We start from the raw sequence: 13,921 nt of genomic DNA, 5'->3' as shown, positions 1-13,921 counted from the left end.
CGTGTGCGCGACTAATCGAGAAGGGCGCACGATTATTCTCTCTCTCTCTCTCGGCTCGGAAAAAAATAAAAAAGGTGGTAGATGGTGGTGTAAGAGTGAGAACTGATGAGGAGGATCGCGGGGCACACGCGATAGCCGTGTGGCTAGGGAGTGGAGAATCTCTAGGGAGTGGAGAATCACCCCCCCCCGGTTCCTCCTACGTTACGTACCTACGTACGTGCCGTACCGACGTTACGTTCGACCTGACTGACGGTTCGGGCGAAAAAACCCAAAAAAAAAGTAACCCCTGTGTCTGGTTCTGCCGCCAGGTCCGTTGGCTGGCAGCGGCGCGACCGATGAGTTTCGATGCGAGCCTTGCAACAAAATCCTGACCTCCCTAACGCGGTTGAGGCGGCACATACAGAACGTGCACACCAGGCCCAGCAAGGAACCTATCTGTAACATCTGCAAGCGGGTTTACTCGAGCCTGAACAGCCTCCGGAACCACAAGAGCATCTATCATCGCCAACACAGCAAGAACGAGCAGCAACGGAAGGAGATGGAACAGATGCGCGAACGGGAGAGAGAGCAGAGAGAGCACTCGGACAGAGTTACCTCTCAGCAACACCAACAACAGCAACAACAACAACAACAACAACAACAACAGGATCAACAACAGCAACAACAATCGCGAATGGGATAGAAAAGAACGAGATGTCGCGAATCCTTTTCGGGAGAGCCCGCGAAACCTTGAAACATTCTCTCGTCAATTTTTGGTTTCTCTCGCCGAAAATTTCTCGAGGGAAACGTCCGAGATTGTTGTAATTAGGAGTTAGGGAGATTTCTCGATCGATCGAGCGAACGTTTCGAACCGGACGATTAGACGACGAGAGATTAAGAAAAAAAAAAAAAAAAAAAAAAAAAAGATTCGAGTTTAATAATCGTACATTCACGTCCCGGACGAGTCGTTGAAAGAATCTCCTCCCATCAGGACGATTAATAATGGGCCGAATAGTAATGTATTTCGTATGTTCTCGGTTTCGAGGAAGTTTCGCAAATTTCGAAAATTAGTTAGTTAGTCGTGCCACGTATACTTATTTACGAGCGATAGGATTATTTCGCCGATTATTTTGCGCACGTTTATTTTGCAACGCCAACGTTGGTACGCATTTTTTTCTTTTTTCTTTTCTTTTCTTTCTTTCTTTTTTTTTTTTTTTTACAACCCTCCCAACTGAGAACCGTTAGAAAGAAATCGCCTGTCTGTCCGTTTGCGGTGAAAGATAAGATGTGATAGTAGATACGATACGATTGTTGTATTATAGTTTCTCTTTTTCTTTTATATTTTCGTTCGAGCGGACGTATATATATATTGGATCGCCATTGGAGGGAATGAAGGAATGAAAAGAGATGCGAGGGAAATGCGAGAGGAAGCGTAAAACGAAAGGTTTTTAAAAAAACCTCGTGGTGCTCGAATCGCGCGGAAATTTAATTAATTTTTCTACTGAGGTTACAAAGAGAAAGATATACGTACATATATATATATATACACATACACACACACACAATATATATATATATATTTATATATATATATATATTTATATATATATATATATATGTTGCGTTGAACGTACTATAAATAAATAAATAAGTAGGTGCTCGAAATAGAGTAAGAACGATTCGAAAATCGTTCGAGACGATGAGTTTTTATCCGCGAGTATAATTCTCGTTGCTTCTGAACACTGATCTTTTTTCTTCTCACTTGAACCGTTCCGTTTTCCGGAAAAAAAAAGGAAAAAGTAAAAGGAAAAAAAGAAAAAAAAAGAAAAAAAAAGAAAACAACAACGCAAGCGTCCCCCTTTCGATCAATTCCTTTCTTCTCGTATTTATACTTTTTAGTTGACGAAGGGTGGTTGTCGAGGGTGTAGTAGTACGGTAGGATACGCATGGAGAGTCGCAGTACAAAACAGTGAAAATATATATAATTAATAATAAGTTAATGTAACGTAAGTTTAATGATCGTAAATGTTCTTCGCTTATCCTCAACGTTGTAAGAACGTTGACGAGGTAACTAGACGCGCGCTCGTCTGTCTCCTTTTCATCTTTTTCCCGTCTCTCTTTCTCTCTCTCTCTTTCTCTTTCTCTGTTTCTCTCTGTTTCTCTCTCTCTCTCTCTCTTTCTCTCTGTCTGTCTTTCTCTCTCTTTTCCTCTCCCTCTCCCGTCCCGTCCATCGAAAAGGAGAAGAAGGAATTGGCCGGGAACAAGCAAAACGAACGACCTTGCACGTTTTGCTCACGCACGATTCTTACCTGTCTCCTTTAACGAAGAGAGCGACGAACGTGACGATCGAGAGACGCGCGTAGAGGTACCTTAAGTCTCAGCCAAAGGAAAGAAGAAGAAGAAGAAGAAGAAGAAGAAGAAGTAGAAGAAGAAAAGAAAGAAAGAAGGAAAGAAAGAAAGAAAAAAAAGGAAAAAAAGAAAAAAAAAGAAAAGAAAGAAAAAAAGTTACTTTTAAAAATATGCGTTTCTCGCGGGAAATGGTGCAATGAATTATTTACGAATTATCGTATATTGACGCTTCCCTCCTCCTTCCCCCTCGTCCCCCCTTCCTCCCTCGTTTCACCGTTCGTTTGCGTTCGGAATTATTTCGGAAAATTGCAACGGTTACCGGAAATCTGCATCTCGAGGACGGGGGAGGGGATGTGATCGGGATCCATCCTCCATCTCGGAGAACAATTTTAAAAACCGAGACAATCAACGCCGATCGCTAAATTGACGGTTTACTTAAATTCTGCTCGATAGATTTCGATCGGTACGAAGTTTAACATTAATTTTAATTTATTCGCACGTTCGAAATTCGCGTTCGGTCGTATCGGTCGCTCGAATGGATTTTGCGTTTTGGATTCCTCCCCTTCCTCCCTTTTTTTTTAATCGTTTTAATTCGAATAATTATTTTTTTTATTTCTTGGTTTTTTTTTTTTTAATTTCTTCTAGTACGTTTCTTTAAATATCTCCTTCTTTTCTCGACGACTATCGTTATCGGGAGATAGTTTTATCTATGGTTACCTTTCGTTATATAATTATTATTATTATTATAATTATTTTATTATTATTTTTTTGTTTTTGTTTTTCCTTTGCTTAACTGTTACTTCACGACCGCACGATGTCGAGAACGAGAAAATTGTGATAGATGTCGCGTTTCCTTACTCCCCGTGGAAATAAATCGAGAGCGAACGTAAAAACATCGGCTTCGAACGAGTAGAATATTCTTGACGAAGAGAGAGCCTGTACGTAGAATGTACATAAATCTGTTCAACAAACGAAAATAGACGCGCCGTGGACCGCGCGTGCGTGTGTACGTATCCGTGTAAATAAAAAAAGAAGAGGAAAAAAAAGAAAAAAAAAAAAAGTCTTTTATATCTGAATTTATCGATACACGAACGTAATTACATAAGTACATAAAAGTTTATAAATACGTGCACACACATGCGCATACGCGATACGTAACTTTCTGTTTCTCTTCTCTTTTAATCTCCTGTATCGTTGTCCTTTCTCTCTCTCTCTCTCTCTCTCTCTCTCTCTCTCTTTCTCTCTAATTATTATTATTTTTTTTATCGGGCTTTCGGGGATAGCATACGTCCAATAGTACTCGCGCACGTATACGCTTATCGTATCCTTGTTTTTTTTTCTCGTCACACAACTATGATTAATCAGATTCTCGAACGAATTTATCGTCGACGATCGATTATCTTTATTACTTTTACATTATGCTGATTATTATTATTATTATTATTATTACTATTATTATTATTATTATTATTATTACTATTATTATTATTGTTATTATTATTATTAATATTAATATTATTATTATTATTATTGTTATTATTATTATTATTATTAATATTAATATTATTATATTGATATTATTCTTACAACTTACCATGATTATTTATATAAATAAAATGTTTCTTTTTGTACGCTGAGAGAGAGCGGCCCCTGTTATTTTCCACGTATCGGAGAAAGGTGCACGCGGGTAACGTCGTGCCGCTCGTTAACCTTCGCGGTTATTATGCAACCTCGCTGCGTTTTGCATTTTCTTTTCTCCTCTGTTTGGCCGCGTTACACCTCGTTGCCCTGCGTGCGCTTCCGGCCGACCTATATACAACAAGCAATACCCCACCGTGTACTACCATATAACCCCCAGACCCCGTGACACGTATATATACCCGCCACTCGTGCGAGCGTCCGTCCTCGATGCCAATAGGTACACGCGCTCCACGCCTCAGGCCCTCCTCGTTGTTGTCCAATTTCGCGATCGCGCCGCGTTACGCGTTTTCTCTACATCTCTCGTGAACGCGAAGCTTTCTTCTCCTTTTTTTTTTTTTTTTTTTCTTTCTTTCGTTTCGTTCCCTCTTCTTTTTTCATTTTACGTTCTTTTCGTTCTTATTCGTTCATTCATTCATTCGTTCATATATCTGTTTACTTATTATATATTCATTTATTTGTTTGTTTATTTATTTATTTATTTACTTTTTTTTGTTTTCCTCTCTCTCCAAAGAATCACTGCGAGGCCTCCGTTGCATTTTCCCCGACGCGACACCGCGTCGCCGCCAACAGTCTCAGGGTTCACCTTCGATTGTTTCGCGTATATAGCCGTAAGAACGTGCAGGAAAGGAATGTTACGAGTGGAAAAGAAATCGCTTCGGAGAATGCAGCGGAGACCTCGGCTCAGTCACTCGGCTCAGGGCCGCGCAGGAACGTGCATGCGCATCGATAACCATGCCTCGAGATTCGTAGAGAATCCCGACTTCCGGTGGCGACGATCCCTCGCGATCGTCGCGTTACCCATGGTCAATGACAAACCAGAGCCCCCGAGCCACTCTTTCTCTCTACGATAGATTCGTCCGAAAAAAACGGAGAAAAAGAAAAGAAAGAAAAGAAAAGAGAAAAGACAGGAGAAAGAAAAGAAAAGAGAAAACGGAAAAGAAAAGAAGGAAAAGGGAAAAGAAAAAGAAAGGAATTTCGAGCGGCCGCAATTAATAATGTATTCTCGTCCGGCCAAGGGGTCGCCACCGACCCCTCGCAACACCGTGGCCAATTGGCGGCCCCTCGATGCATCTTTATTTTCCTCCCCGTAAAATATCCTCCTCTTCGCCCGCCACGAATATCCTCGCACCTTTCCCTCCCTCTCTCTCCTTCCCTTCCTCCCTTCCTTCCTTTCCATTTGTACATTCCCATATACTGTACGTATATATATATATATACGTCAGCGACAACGAATTTCCGCATTTAGCCTTTACACATCACGTATCACCACCACTACCTCAATCATCATCTCAAACACCCCCAACCCTTAACCCCAACCACCCCCCCGGCCCTGCGCATTGAAGAACACCATCAGCGTACACTAATCTTGTCCAGTGATATTAATGGCAGTCGTATCTTTGTTCTTGTTTGTTCCCGGTCCCGCTCGCTCGGCTATACGTTCGGCTCTGGTTCGTCATTGTTCTGTGTGTACCTACCCGCTACCTTCACGAACACGGATTTGCGCTGGGGGTCCATCCACACACGTGGCTCTCCGTGTGCCTCCTCCTACGCCACAAACATTGGTTCGTAACGGAAAATATCTATTCTTTTTAATTGGGTGTCGATATTTATAACGGACAATGGTGCTTGGTCTCTCTCTCTCACTCTCTCTCTCTCTCTCTATATATATATATATATACATATATTTATATATCTTTCTAACTCTCTTTTCGTAACTCTCTTCGCTATTGTTTCTTTCTTTGCTTCTTTCTCTTTCTTTCTCTCTCTTTGCTTTAACCGATAAATTTCTCTCTCTCTCTTTCTCTTAACTATTTCTCTACGTTGCTTTTTCTCTCTTTATCTCCATCTCTTTCTTTATCTGTCTTCTAACCTTCGATCGTCTGTATGTTTAACGCGCCCGCGAATCGCTGATCTATTTCACTTGGATGTTCCGTATGTAACACGATAAATTTCTTTAATATCGATCCTTTCCCTCTCGTTTGGAAAAAATAAATAAATAAATAAATAAATAAATAAAACGAAACGAAACGTTATCGGTGGAGGTTCAGCAGGCCTACCGTCGGCGATCCTCGCGATGAGATTGTCGCATCCGTTACACGGCAATCTGCTCCCTCCGGGTGTGTGCTATACCTGCGACGTTTGCGGTAAAACCCTTTCCACGAAGCTCACCCTTAAACGGCACAAAGAGCAGCAACACTTCCAGCCCCTGAATAGCGCGGTGTGCGCCCTCTGCCACAAGGTGTTCAGGACGCTCAACAGTCTGAACAATCACAAGAGCATCTATCATCGTAGGCAGAAATAGAGCCGGTTATCGTCGCGTTTGCTCGGACCGTGCCGAGGAAACACTGTGTGAAACGAGCTTAGTAGTAGAGACACGAGAGAAAGAAAGAAAGGAAGGAAGGAAGGAAGAAGGAAAGGAAGGAAGGAAGAAGGAAGGAAGGGAGGAAGGGAAGGAAGAAAGAAAGAAAGAGAAGAGAAGAAAAAAGGAACGAAACGGAAGGAAGGGAGAAGAGAAGAAAACGGTGCCAATGGACGACACGTTCTACGAGGGACGAGAAGAAGGATATCTCTCAACATCGTCGACAGCATGGCCGCTCGAAGGATCGCGTTGCTCCTCTCAATTTTTCTTTCCTTTTCGACACGTCTGTTCGACACGCGTTACTGTTGCCTTCGTTGTCGTCCCGTTTTTCTGTCGGCTGAATACAAGCCGCGCGCCAGTAATGGAATTGTTGTTAATTGTTAATTATTAATCGGTTGTCGCCGTCGTTACTTACGCCGATCTGTTAACGTTCGCGATTACCATGGGACCAGTTGCAGTAACGTGATCTCGCGTTGATAGAGTTTTTAATCGGTCGAGAAAAGGGAGGATGCGGGAGATCGACGATCGAAAGTATAAGAGAAAAAGAAGAAAAGAAAGAGAAAAAAAAAAGGAAAAATAAAAAAAAGTAATTCAAATTATATATATATATATATATATACATACATACATATGTATATATATACATACACACACGATATCTTCGCGCGTGCATGCTGTGCAAAGAACGGCGAGAAAGAACGCAGCAACAACACCGTGGGAGCAAGGACGACGCCGATGTAGCGAACGATGTGATTTCCTGGAAAGGGACTTCTCTGGCTTAAAAAGAAACAAAAAAGGAAAAAAAAAAAAGAAAAAAGAAAAAAAGACAGGAAACAAAAAGAAAATCAGTGCTTCCAGACAAACGTGATGAACGTGGCGATTTTTTTATTCTCAACGCGCCAGTTCGTCAAGTACTCGCGCGACTCGATCATATCGGTTCAACGATTGCGCGTCGATTGTATATTTTCAAGTTTGCGAATTTTCAATTGTGCGATTGATAATGCATAGATACGGAATTCGCGGGACACGAGATTTTTTGTACACGTCGCGATACACGTCGTACGATACCTCGGGGTTTTACTGGCCTCCGCCGGCCCTTTTTAACCGGCGACCAATAACGTGTTATCAATTGTTAAAGGGAGAAACGACGAAATGTTGCCAAGAATCGAGAAGTGATTCTTCCATTTTTTTCTCTTTTTTTTTTTTTTTTTCTTCTCATCGACACACAGTCGCGGAAGTCTGTGAGAGAAACCGACCTTCCGGACGCGTAACCGTCCGTATTCGAGGCTTGCTCGTTTGTCCCCAAGTTTGTTACGAAAGTTCGCTCGCATCCGCTCGCGAATCATCCTCAACGCACGTTCCATATCTCCAAAAAAAAAAAAAAGAAAAGGAAATCGACCTGCGTGTTCTCCTTGACGAACTTTTACGTGAGATCCTTCCCTGGACAAATATCACGGGAAAACGAGGATTAATCGTGTAACTCTATATTAGTAGTGGAAAAAAAAAAAAGGAAAAGAAAAGAAAAAAAAATATTAGTAATAAATCGCATAGTTATTTTCGTCTACTTTTATACCGCGTGGTGACTCTCCGGATCTTTCTACTTGCGTAAAAAGTAAAATTTTCGAAAGCTCGATGGGAAGAGGAGGGGGGAGGAGAGGAGGAAGGAAAAGGTTCGATAAAGGGTAGATAAAAATTTGGAACGCGTGTTGACGATGATTCGACCGAGGAATGTGACGCGGCTTCGTCAGATCTCGTCGGCTCGTCGAGTGAACGCGAATCAATTGCAAGACGAACTCTTTCTTTTTTTTTTTTTTTTTTTTTCCCCTTATCTTATGCGACGTCCTCTCGCGGGACTCGCTCCGGACGATATCTGTCTATCGATCTTACACGGCTTAATCGCAGGCTATACACATATGCACACACACACACACACACACACACTACACACAAACACACACAAGTAGTTAGATTTAACGTATTAACGCGAGGAAAGGAAGGGAAGGAGAAGGAGGTGAAAAAAAAAGAAAAAAAAAAACGAAAAATAAAAATAAAAATACTTCCAGGTGTCGGAGACACCATCGTCCAACTAACTTTTTAGGCGGAAACGTCCGAAACGTTTCGACAAGACTGTAAAACGAAATATTGATTAATCAGAAGACTCGAGAATTTTTAATTGTTTAGGTGTTGAAGAGGGGAGGGGGGACTGTAGAGGGGAGGAACTATTACCGGGAAGGGGGGAAGGGAGGGGTAATACGCGCGAATGAGACACAAGGGGGGAGGGGAGAGAGAGACTTCCGTCGCGGATCGATAACGATCGCGTGGTTGACACGGTTGTAAAAGAAAAAAGAAAAAAAGAGAAAAAAAAAGAAAAAAAAAAAAAGAAAAAGTGAGAGAAAAAAAAAAAAGAAAAAAAGATAAACGAAAAAGTAGTGGCAGGGTACCCGTGGTGGAGGAAGGGAACCCCGGTGTCGGTTCTCCCTTCCCCTCTGCGACGAATTCGTCCTCGTTCCGCGACGGACATCGAGACAGGAGATATATATATATATATATATATATTGATATAATATAATATAATATATATTATATATTTTATCTTAATATATTCATTCCATATTAAAATGCTTTAGAGGGGTACCTTGCACACAGGCACACATATTCATTTAAAATAGTATATATATATATATATATATATACTATATAACATAATATATATATATATATTACGGGCTTTACGTAAAAAGTACCTTAATCTTATTATTAAATATTATTTTTTACGACTCTATTACGTACGGACGATCGTAGTTGCATTTTTAACACTTATTACTATTATTATTATTATTATTATTATTATTATTATTATTATTATCATCATTGTTGTCGTGGTCGTCGTTAGCATCGAACGTTAATTTCCTTTTTTTCCACTTGTTGTTATGTACGGCACGAAACACGCGAAAACACACTCGTTTTCTTCTTCTTTCTTTCGATCGTTCTTCTTCCGTCTTTTCTTTTCTTTTCTCTTTTTCTTTCTTCCTTTCTTTCTTCTTCCTCCCAATATTCGTTTCCTTTCGTTTTCGCCTTTCGTTTCGCGCTCATCCAGAGGGAGTTTTTCTCGACGCGGTCAACCGTGCAACGGAAACGAAGAAAGCGGGAAAGGAAGCCGCGTTTCACCCTCGCGGCCTTGGCGCGTTCATTTGCATACGCTTCATTCTTTGCCAAGCTCTCCGCCCCGTGCATACGTCGTCGTCTATTTTCTTGCTTCTTACACGTTCGAATTCCTTCTTCTTTTTTTTCCTTCTTCTTTTTCTTCTCCTTCTTCTTCTTTTCTTTCCTTTCCTTTTTCTTTCTACGTTATCGCGGCAAAACGCGCGTCACACGAGGGGGGGAAGGGTCCGGGTCCGGGATGGGTCAAAGGGGTTGGAGGGAGGGAAGGGAGAAGGCGCCGCGATGACGACACCCGTTTCATGGGAAAACGGGTTTTTTCTTTTTTCTTTTTCCAAGCGGCAAAGAAATTCGTGTCGCGAATTTGAACAGCGTTCGGTTTTTGTTCTTCTTTTTTTTTTTTTTTTTAGACAGTTCGAAAGGGGGAAGGTATGAGCAATGAGGAAAAACACGGTCCACTAACACTGACAGGTTACTTATATACTAAACGATAATAGCCATATATACATATAACCGACTACATAGCATATACCTATATTTTAGTAGAACTTTGATAGGCCGCCTCGCGAGAACTTCCTGACGCTTCCTCACGGGCACAATTTTCTCCCATCTTCTCCCTTCTTTTTTCTCATCTTCTCCTCCGCGTGTCATCATCATTCGACGTACAACGCAAAATCCCTTGCATCGTGCATAGATAAAGGAAAATATCGATGGATGTAATGAAATCTGTTGGTTGAGAGTTGATTTATAAAATGGAAATGAATTTCGCGCGAGTTGATGAAGCGCTCACGGTCGGGGAAACGAGCGTCAGGAAGGGATCGAAGGGGTTCTGAAACGATAAACATTATAGACAGACTAGATCCCGTCGTGCGTCGACACTTGTAGAGGATCGATCGCAAAATAATCCTCAGAGCACACATAGACACACACAGATATACATAAATATATATATATATATATATATATATATATATTTGTATATATACATATATATTTTACAACAACAACAAGAACGACAACAACAACGTTGTATCGAATCAGTGTGCATCGCTGTACAAAAAGTGGTGCGAGACCCAGCCCAGACACACACACGCACAGACTGACACTGACAGCTCGATATACTACTATACTGTACTCGATCAACATGGGATAACACGTGAACACACTTGTACATCGTTAGATAGGCTATGATAATTTAAATTAGGTTATACTTTTGTTAAGTGGTCCGCGACGGTCGTATTTTCGAAAAAAAATGAACGGTATCCCGCGATTTCCCGCGATTCGGGATCCGAGAGAGACAGAGAGTGAAAGAGAGAGAGAGAGAGAGAGAGAGAGAGAGAGAGTGGGAGTGGAGGGAAAAGGAGGGGGGCGGGAGAATTTGAAGAGAGGAGAGAGAGAATAGGGGGATGGCCTTTTTTTTAGCAAAGAAATTTCTTCCTTCGAAAATACGTTCGACGCCGAACATTTTTTTTTTCTTAATGCAAATAATAATGAGCGGGGAGAGGGGGAGGGGAGGGCGGGGGAGGGGAGGGGGCGGGGGGAAAAAGGAACGATGTCGGGAAAGAGTGTGGTGTTTCTTTGTTTGGTTGGATAGAGGAAATGAGGAAGAACGAAGCTTTAAATTTACGAGAGTAACGAAACACAATTTTATAGTAGTCAGTACTGAAGAAGAAAGAACTGATATTGATAATATTTAAACTAGTAGATTTATTCGAAGGAAATTGATTTGTGACTACTGTAAAAATGGCCAAATATAATCGCGGAAATATATATTCGCCTTCCGATCCGCGGTCGGCGCTATATTATGAGAATAATAAATTATTAATGAAATTAATATAAATTGAATGAATATTTAACTGCAAATTATATATTTAGTAGAAGTTTATTCGAGTATCTTCTTCTTTTTTTATTTTTTATTATTATTATTATTATTATTATTACTTTTTTTTTTTTTTTTTACTTTTTTCGTTTATCGTTCGTTTAATTTATCGCTCTACGTTAATGCGTCACGAAAATTGCGAGACCGTGCAACCGCGGTTCTAAAATAATTTATTAATTATTATGCACACCGACGGCTCGTGGAGCACAGGGACACCCCTTTGGGAGATGATGACACGCCGTTCTCGGAATTCGCGCTCTGTAGTTGGCCTTGCGAAACGCGCGCAAAGACAAAGGAGCGAAGGTGCTTCCTTACTAATTTTAAAAACGATTGGCCAGTGCAAAATGAACCGTTCGAAATTTCGTTTTCGAACATCGAAAGACTGAATTGTTGAATCGAACGTGTCGCGGCTGGCAAAATCGTCGATGTCCGATTCCCTTTCGATCGAAAGGAGTGGACTCAGTTGGGGATGGAGAAATTTTTGCGAAACACGGAGATCGATGAGAGAAAGACGAGTGAGATTTTTCTTTTTTTTTTTTTTTTTCTTTTTTCGATCGAAGAGATACGAAATTTTTTGTACGGGAAGATTTTTCGATTTTTCGATTTCAGAAGGAGAAACAATCATTGATTCGAAATCTTCTCTCGTCGAAAGATTCAAGGAAGAGGGAGGGGGGAGGGAAGGGATAGAATTTCGCGAAGAAACGATGTTCTTTTCGAAAGTTATTAAATATTCGTATTCGAATCTTTTTTTCAACCGAAGGGATGGAGTTTTACGAAGGGGTGAACGGTTTCTTTCGATTCGACAAGCGAGAGGCGTGGAGACAAATTCGAGACGCGTACCTGATTGCGATCATCGTAGTTAAGCAGCCATCCTATGCCAACCGCGACACGCTTTAGCGTCAGACTGAATTGGACTGATTTATTCTATGTTCTTTTTTTTCCTTTTTTTTTTTTTTTTTTTTTTCCTTTTAATCGTTCTAATTAGTCGACTCTTACATTGGACTGATCTTTAACGTTTCTTGACTGATGTTACCAAACAAATGTTAATTAAAAGTATGTAATTCCTTAAGTTTAAACACGGTTAGAGGGAAAGCATGTGAACAACGCGATCAGATTGGCAGGGCACCGCAGCAGTTCGAATCAACTGAGAAAGTATGAGTGGAAAAGAAAAATAAGCGGTATATAATCATGCATACGTGTATAATAGAATCGGCGGCAACGCGTGATTTTTTTTTTTTTTTTCAATATTCATTCGTTGATAAAACGGCACACACACGTGCACACACACATGCACACATACACACACATACGTACACATGCATACACATGGACATACACACACACGCACACACAAGTTCCCTTATTATCACCTTTTGTTTGTATCTGACACATCCACGTCTCCTTCGTTCGCTTTTTCTCGTTTTTTGTCTACGTTTTCTCTTTTTTTTTTTTTTTTTACAAGTTAGGCTTTTAGCGCACAGATACTATTACTTGTCTTTTTTTTTTTTTAATTAATGGTCATGGGTATAAGAGGCACATCATACGTATACATAGTTACACACACGTTTAGGTTCGCCTATTACTTTTTTTTTTCCCCCTCATTTTTTTTTCTTGTTGTAATTATTATCCCGTAGAATTATACGCAATAGCGACAGTAAGATTTTATTCAATTTGTGTTTTTTTTTTTTTTTTTTTTTAATCTTCTTAACATTTTAAGCAGCCAAGCAGCTATTATTATACAGTACAGACAGGAAAGCAAGCAGCAGTTTTCATACACACAACAAGCTTTCTTAAAATAATAATATCATAAGCCATAATTCCGTTCAATTACCGTACGATAGATTTAAATTAGCGATCACCCACGGATACATAAGCAGACATATACCATCGACGATATCATTACCTGTGCGAGAACGATACACATCGCGATACCGTTGAATAGAATTATTTTGTAATTCCGAGTTATAGAGAGAGAGAGAGAGAGAGAGAGAGAGTGTGTGAGTGCATGAGTGAATGAGAGAGAAAGGAAACGAGAGGAAAAGAGTGTGTGTGTGTGTGAGAGAGAGAAAGAGAGAGAGAGAACGGTGGAAAAAGAATGAGAGAGAGAGAGAGAGAGAGAGAGAGAACGAGGAATAGAGCGAAGAAAGAAGCAGCAAAGCACTGAAAAAAAAAACGAGCTTATTCGAAATTCGTCAGATATGTAAAAAAAATTGTATTGAGAAATAAAAAAGAAAAAGAACCGGTGCCATAGGCTCGAAAACATCTTGAAAAACATCCGGGGAACATGGAAAAAAAAAAAAGAATAAATAAATGAATAAAGGCTGAATTCTTTCCGGTAACGACTCCGTTTCGGGTACAAATCGTTTCTTCTTAAGCGAAATAATGCCGAGCGTTACCGTGCTTGCTTATTATTTGTTATCTGCCAAGGTGTTCTGGTTATAATATATATTTATTGATGACTATTATTAATATTATTATTATATATTATTATAATT

The 13,921-nt window shown here is 40.3% G+C and overlaps 1 protein-coding gene across 16 annotated transcripts in view; it reads left to right on the top strand.

Annotated features, from left to right (window-relative positions):
* The window catches only part of LOC107998782 (broad-complex core protein), a 66,701-nt gene that overhangs the window by 35,062 nt on the left and 17,718 nt on the right, over window positions 1–13,921 (top strand). For 4 of the 16 annotated variants that reach the window (XM_062083589.1, XM_062083585.1, XM_062083584.1 and 1 more), the window contains one exon: window positions 6,072–13,888. The exons of 6 other annotated variants lie outside the window; for them this stretch is intronic. In XM_062083589.1, coding sequence (XP_061939573.1) covers window positions 6,072–6,331 — 260 coding nt within the window. In that variant the 3' untranslated portion in view covers window positions 6,332–13,888. Of the gene's footprint in view, window positions 1–308; window positions 3,966–6,071; window positions 13,889–13,921 lie in introns of those variants that run through there. 6 more of the 16 variants (XM_062083579.1, XM_062083577.1, XM_062083578.1 and 3 more) reach the window with 2 other exon arrangements.

This window comes from Apis cerana, linkage group LG13 (assembly GCF_029169275.1).
Source record: "Apis cerana isolate GH-2021 linkage group LG13, AcerK_1.0, whole genome shotgun sequence".
Taxonomy (NCBI): Eukaryota; Metazoa; Arthropoda; class Insecta; order Hymenoptera; family Apidae; genus Apis; species Apis cerana.
Note: the sequence above shows the minus strand (reverse complement) of the source record. Positions and strands in the feature narration are given on the sequence as shown.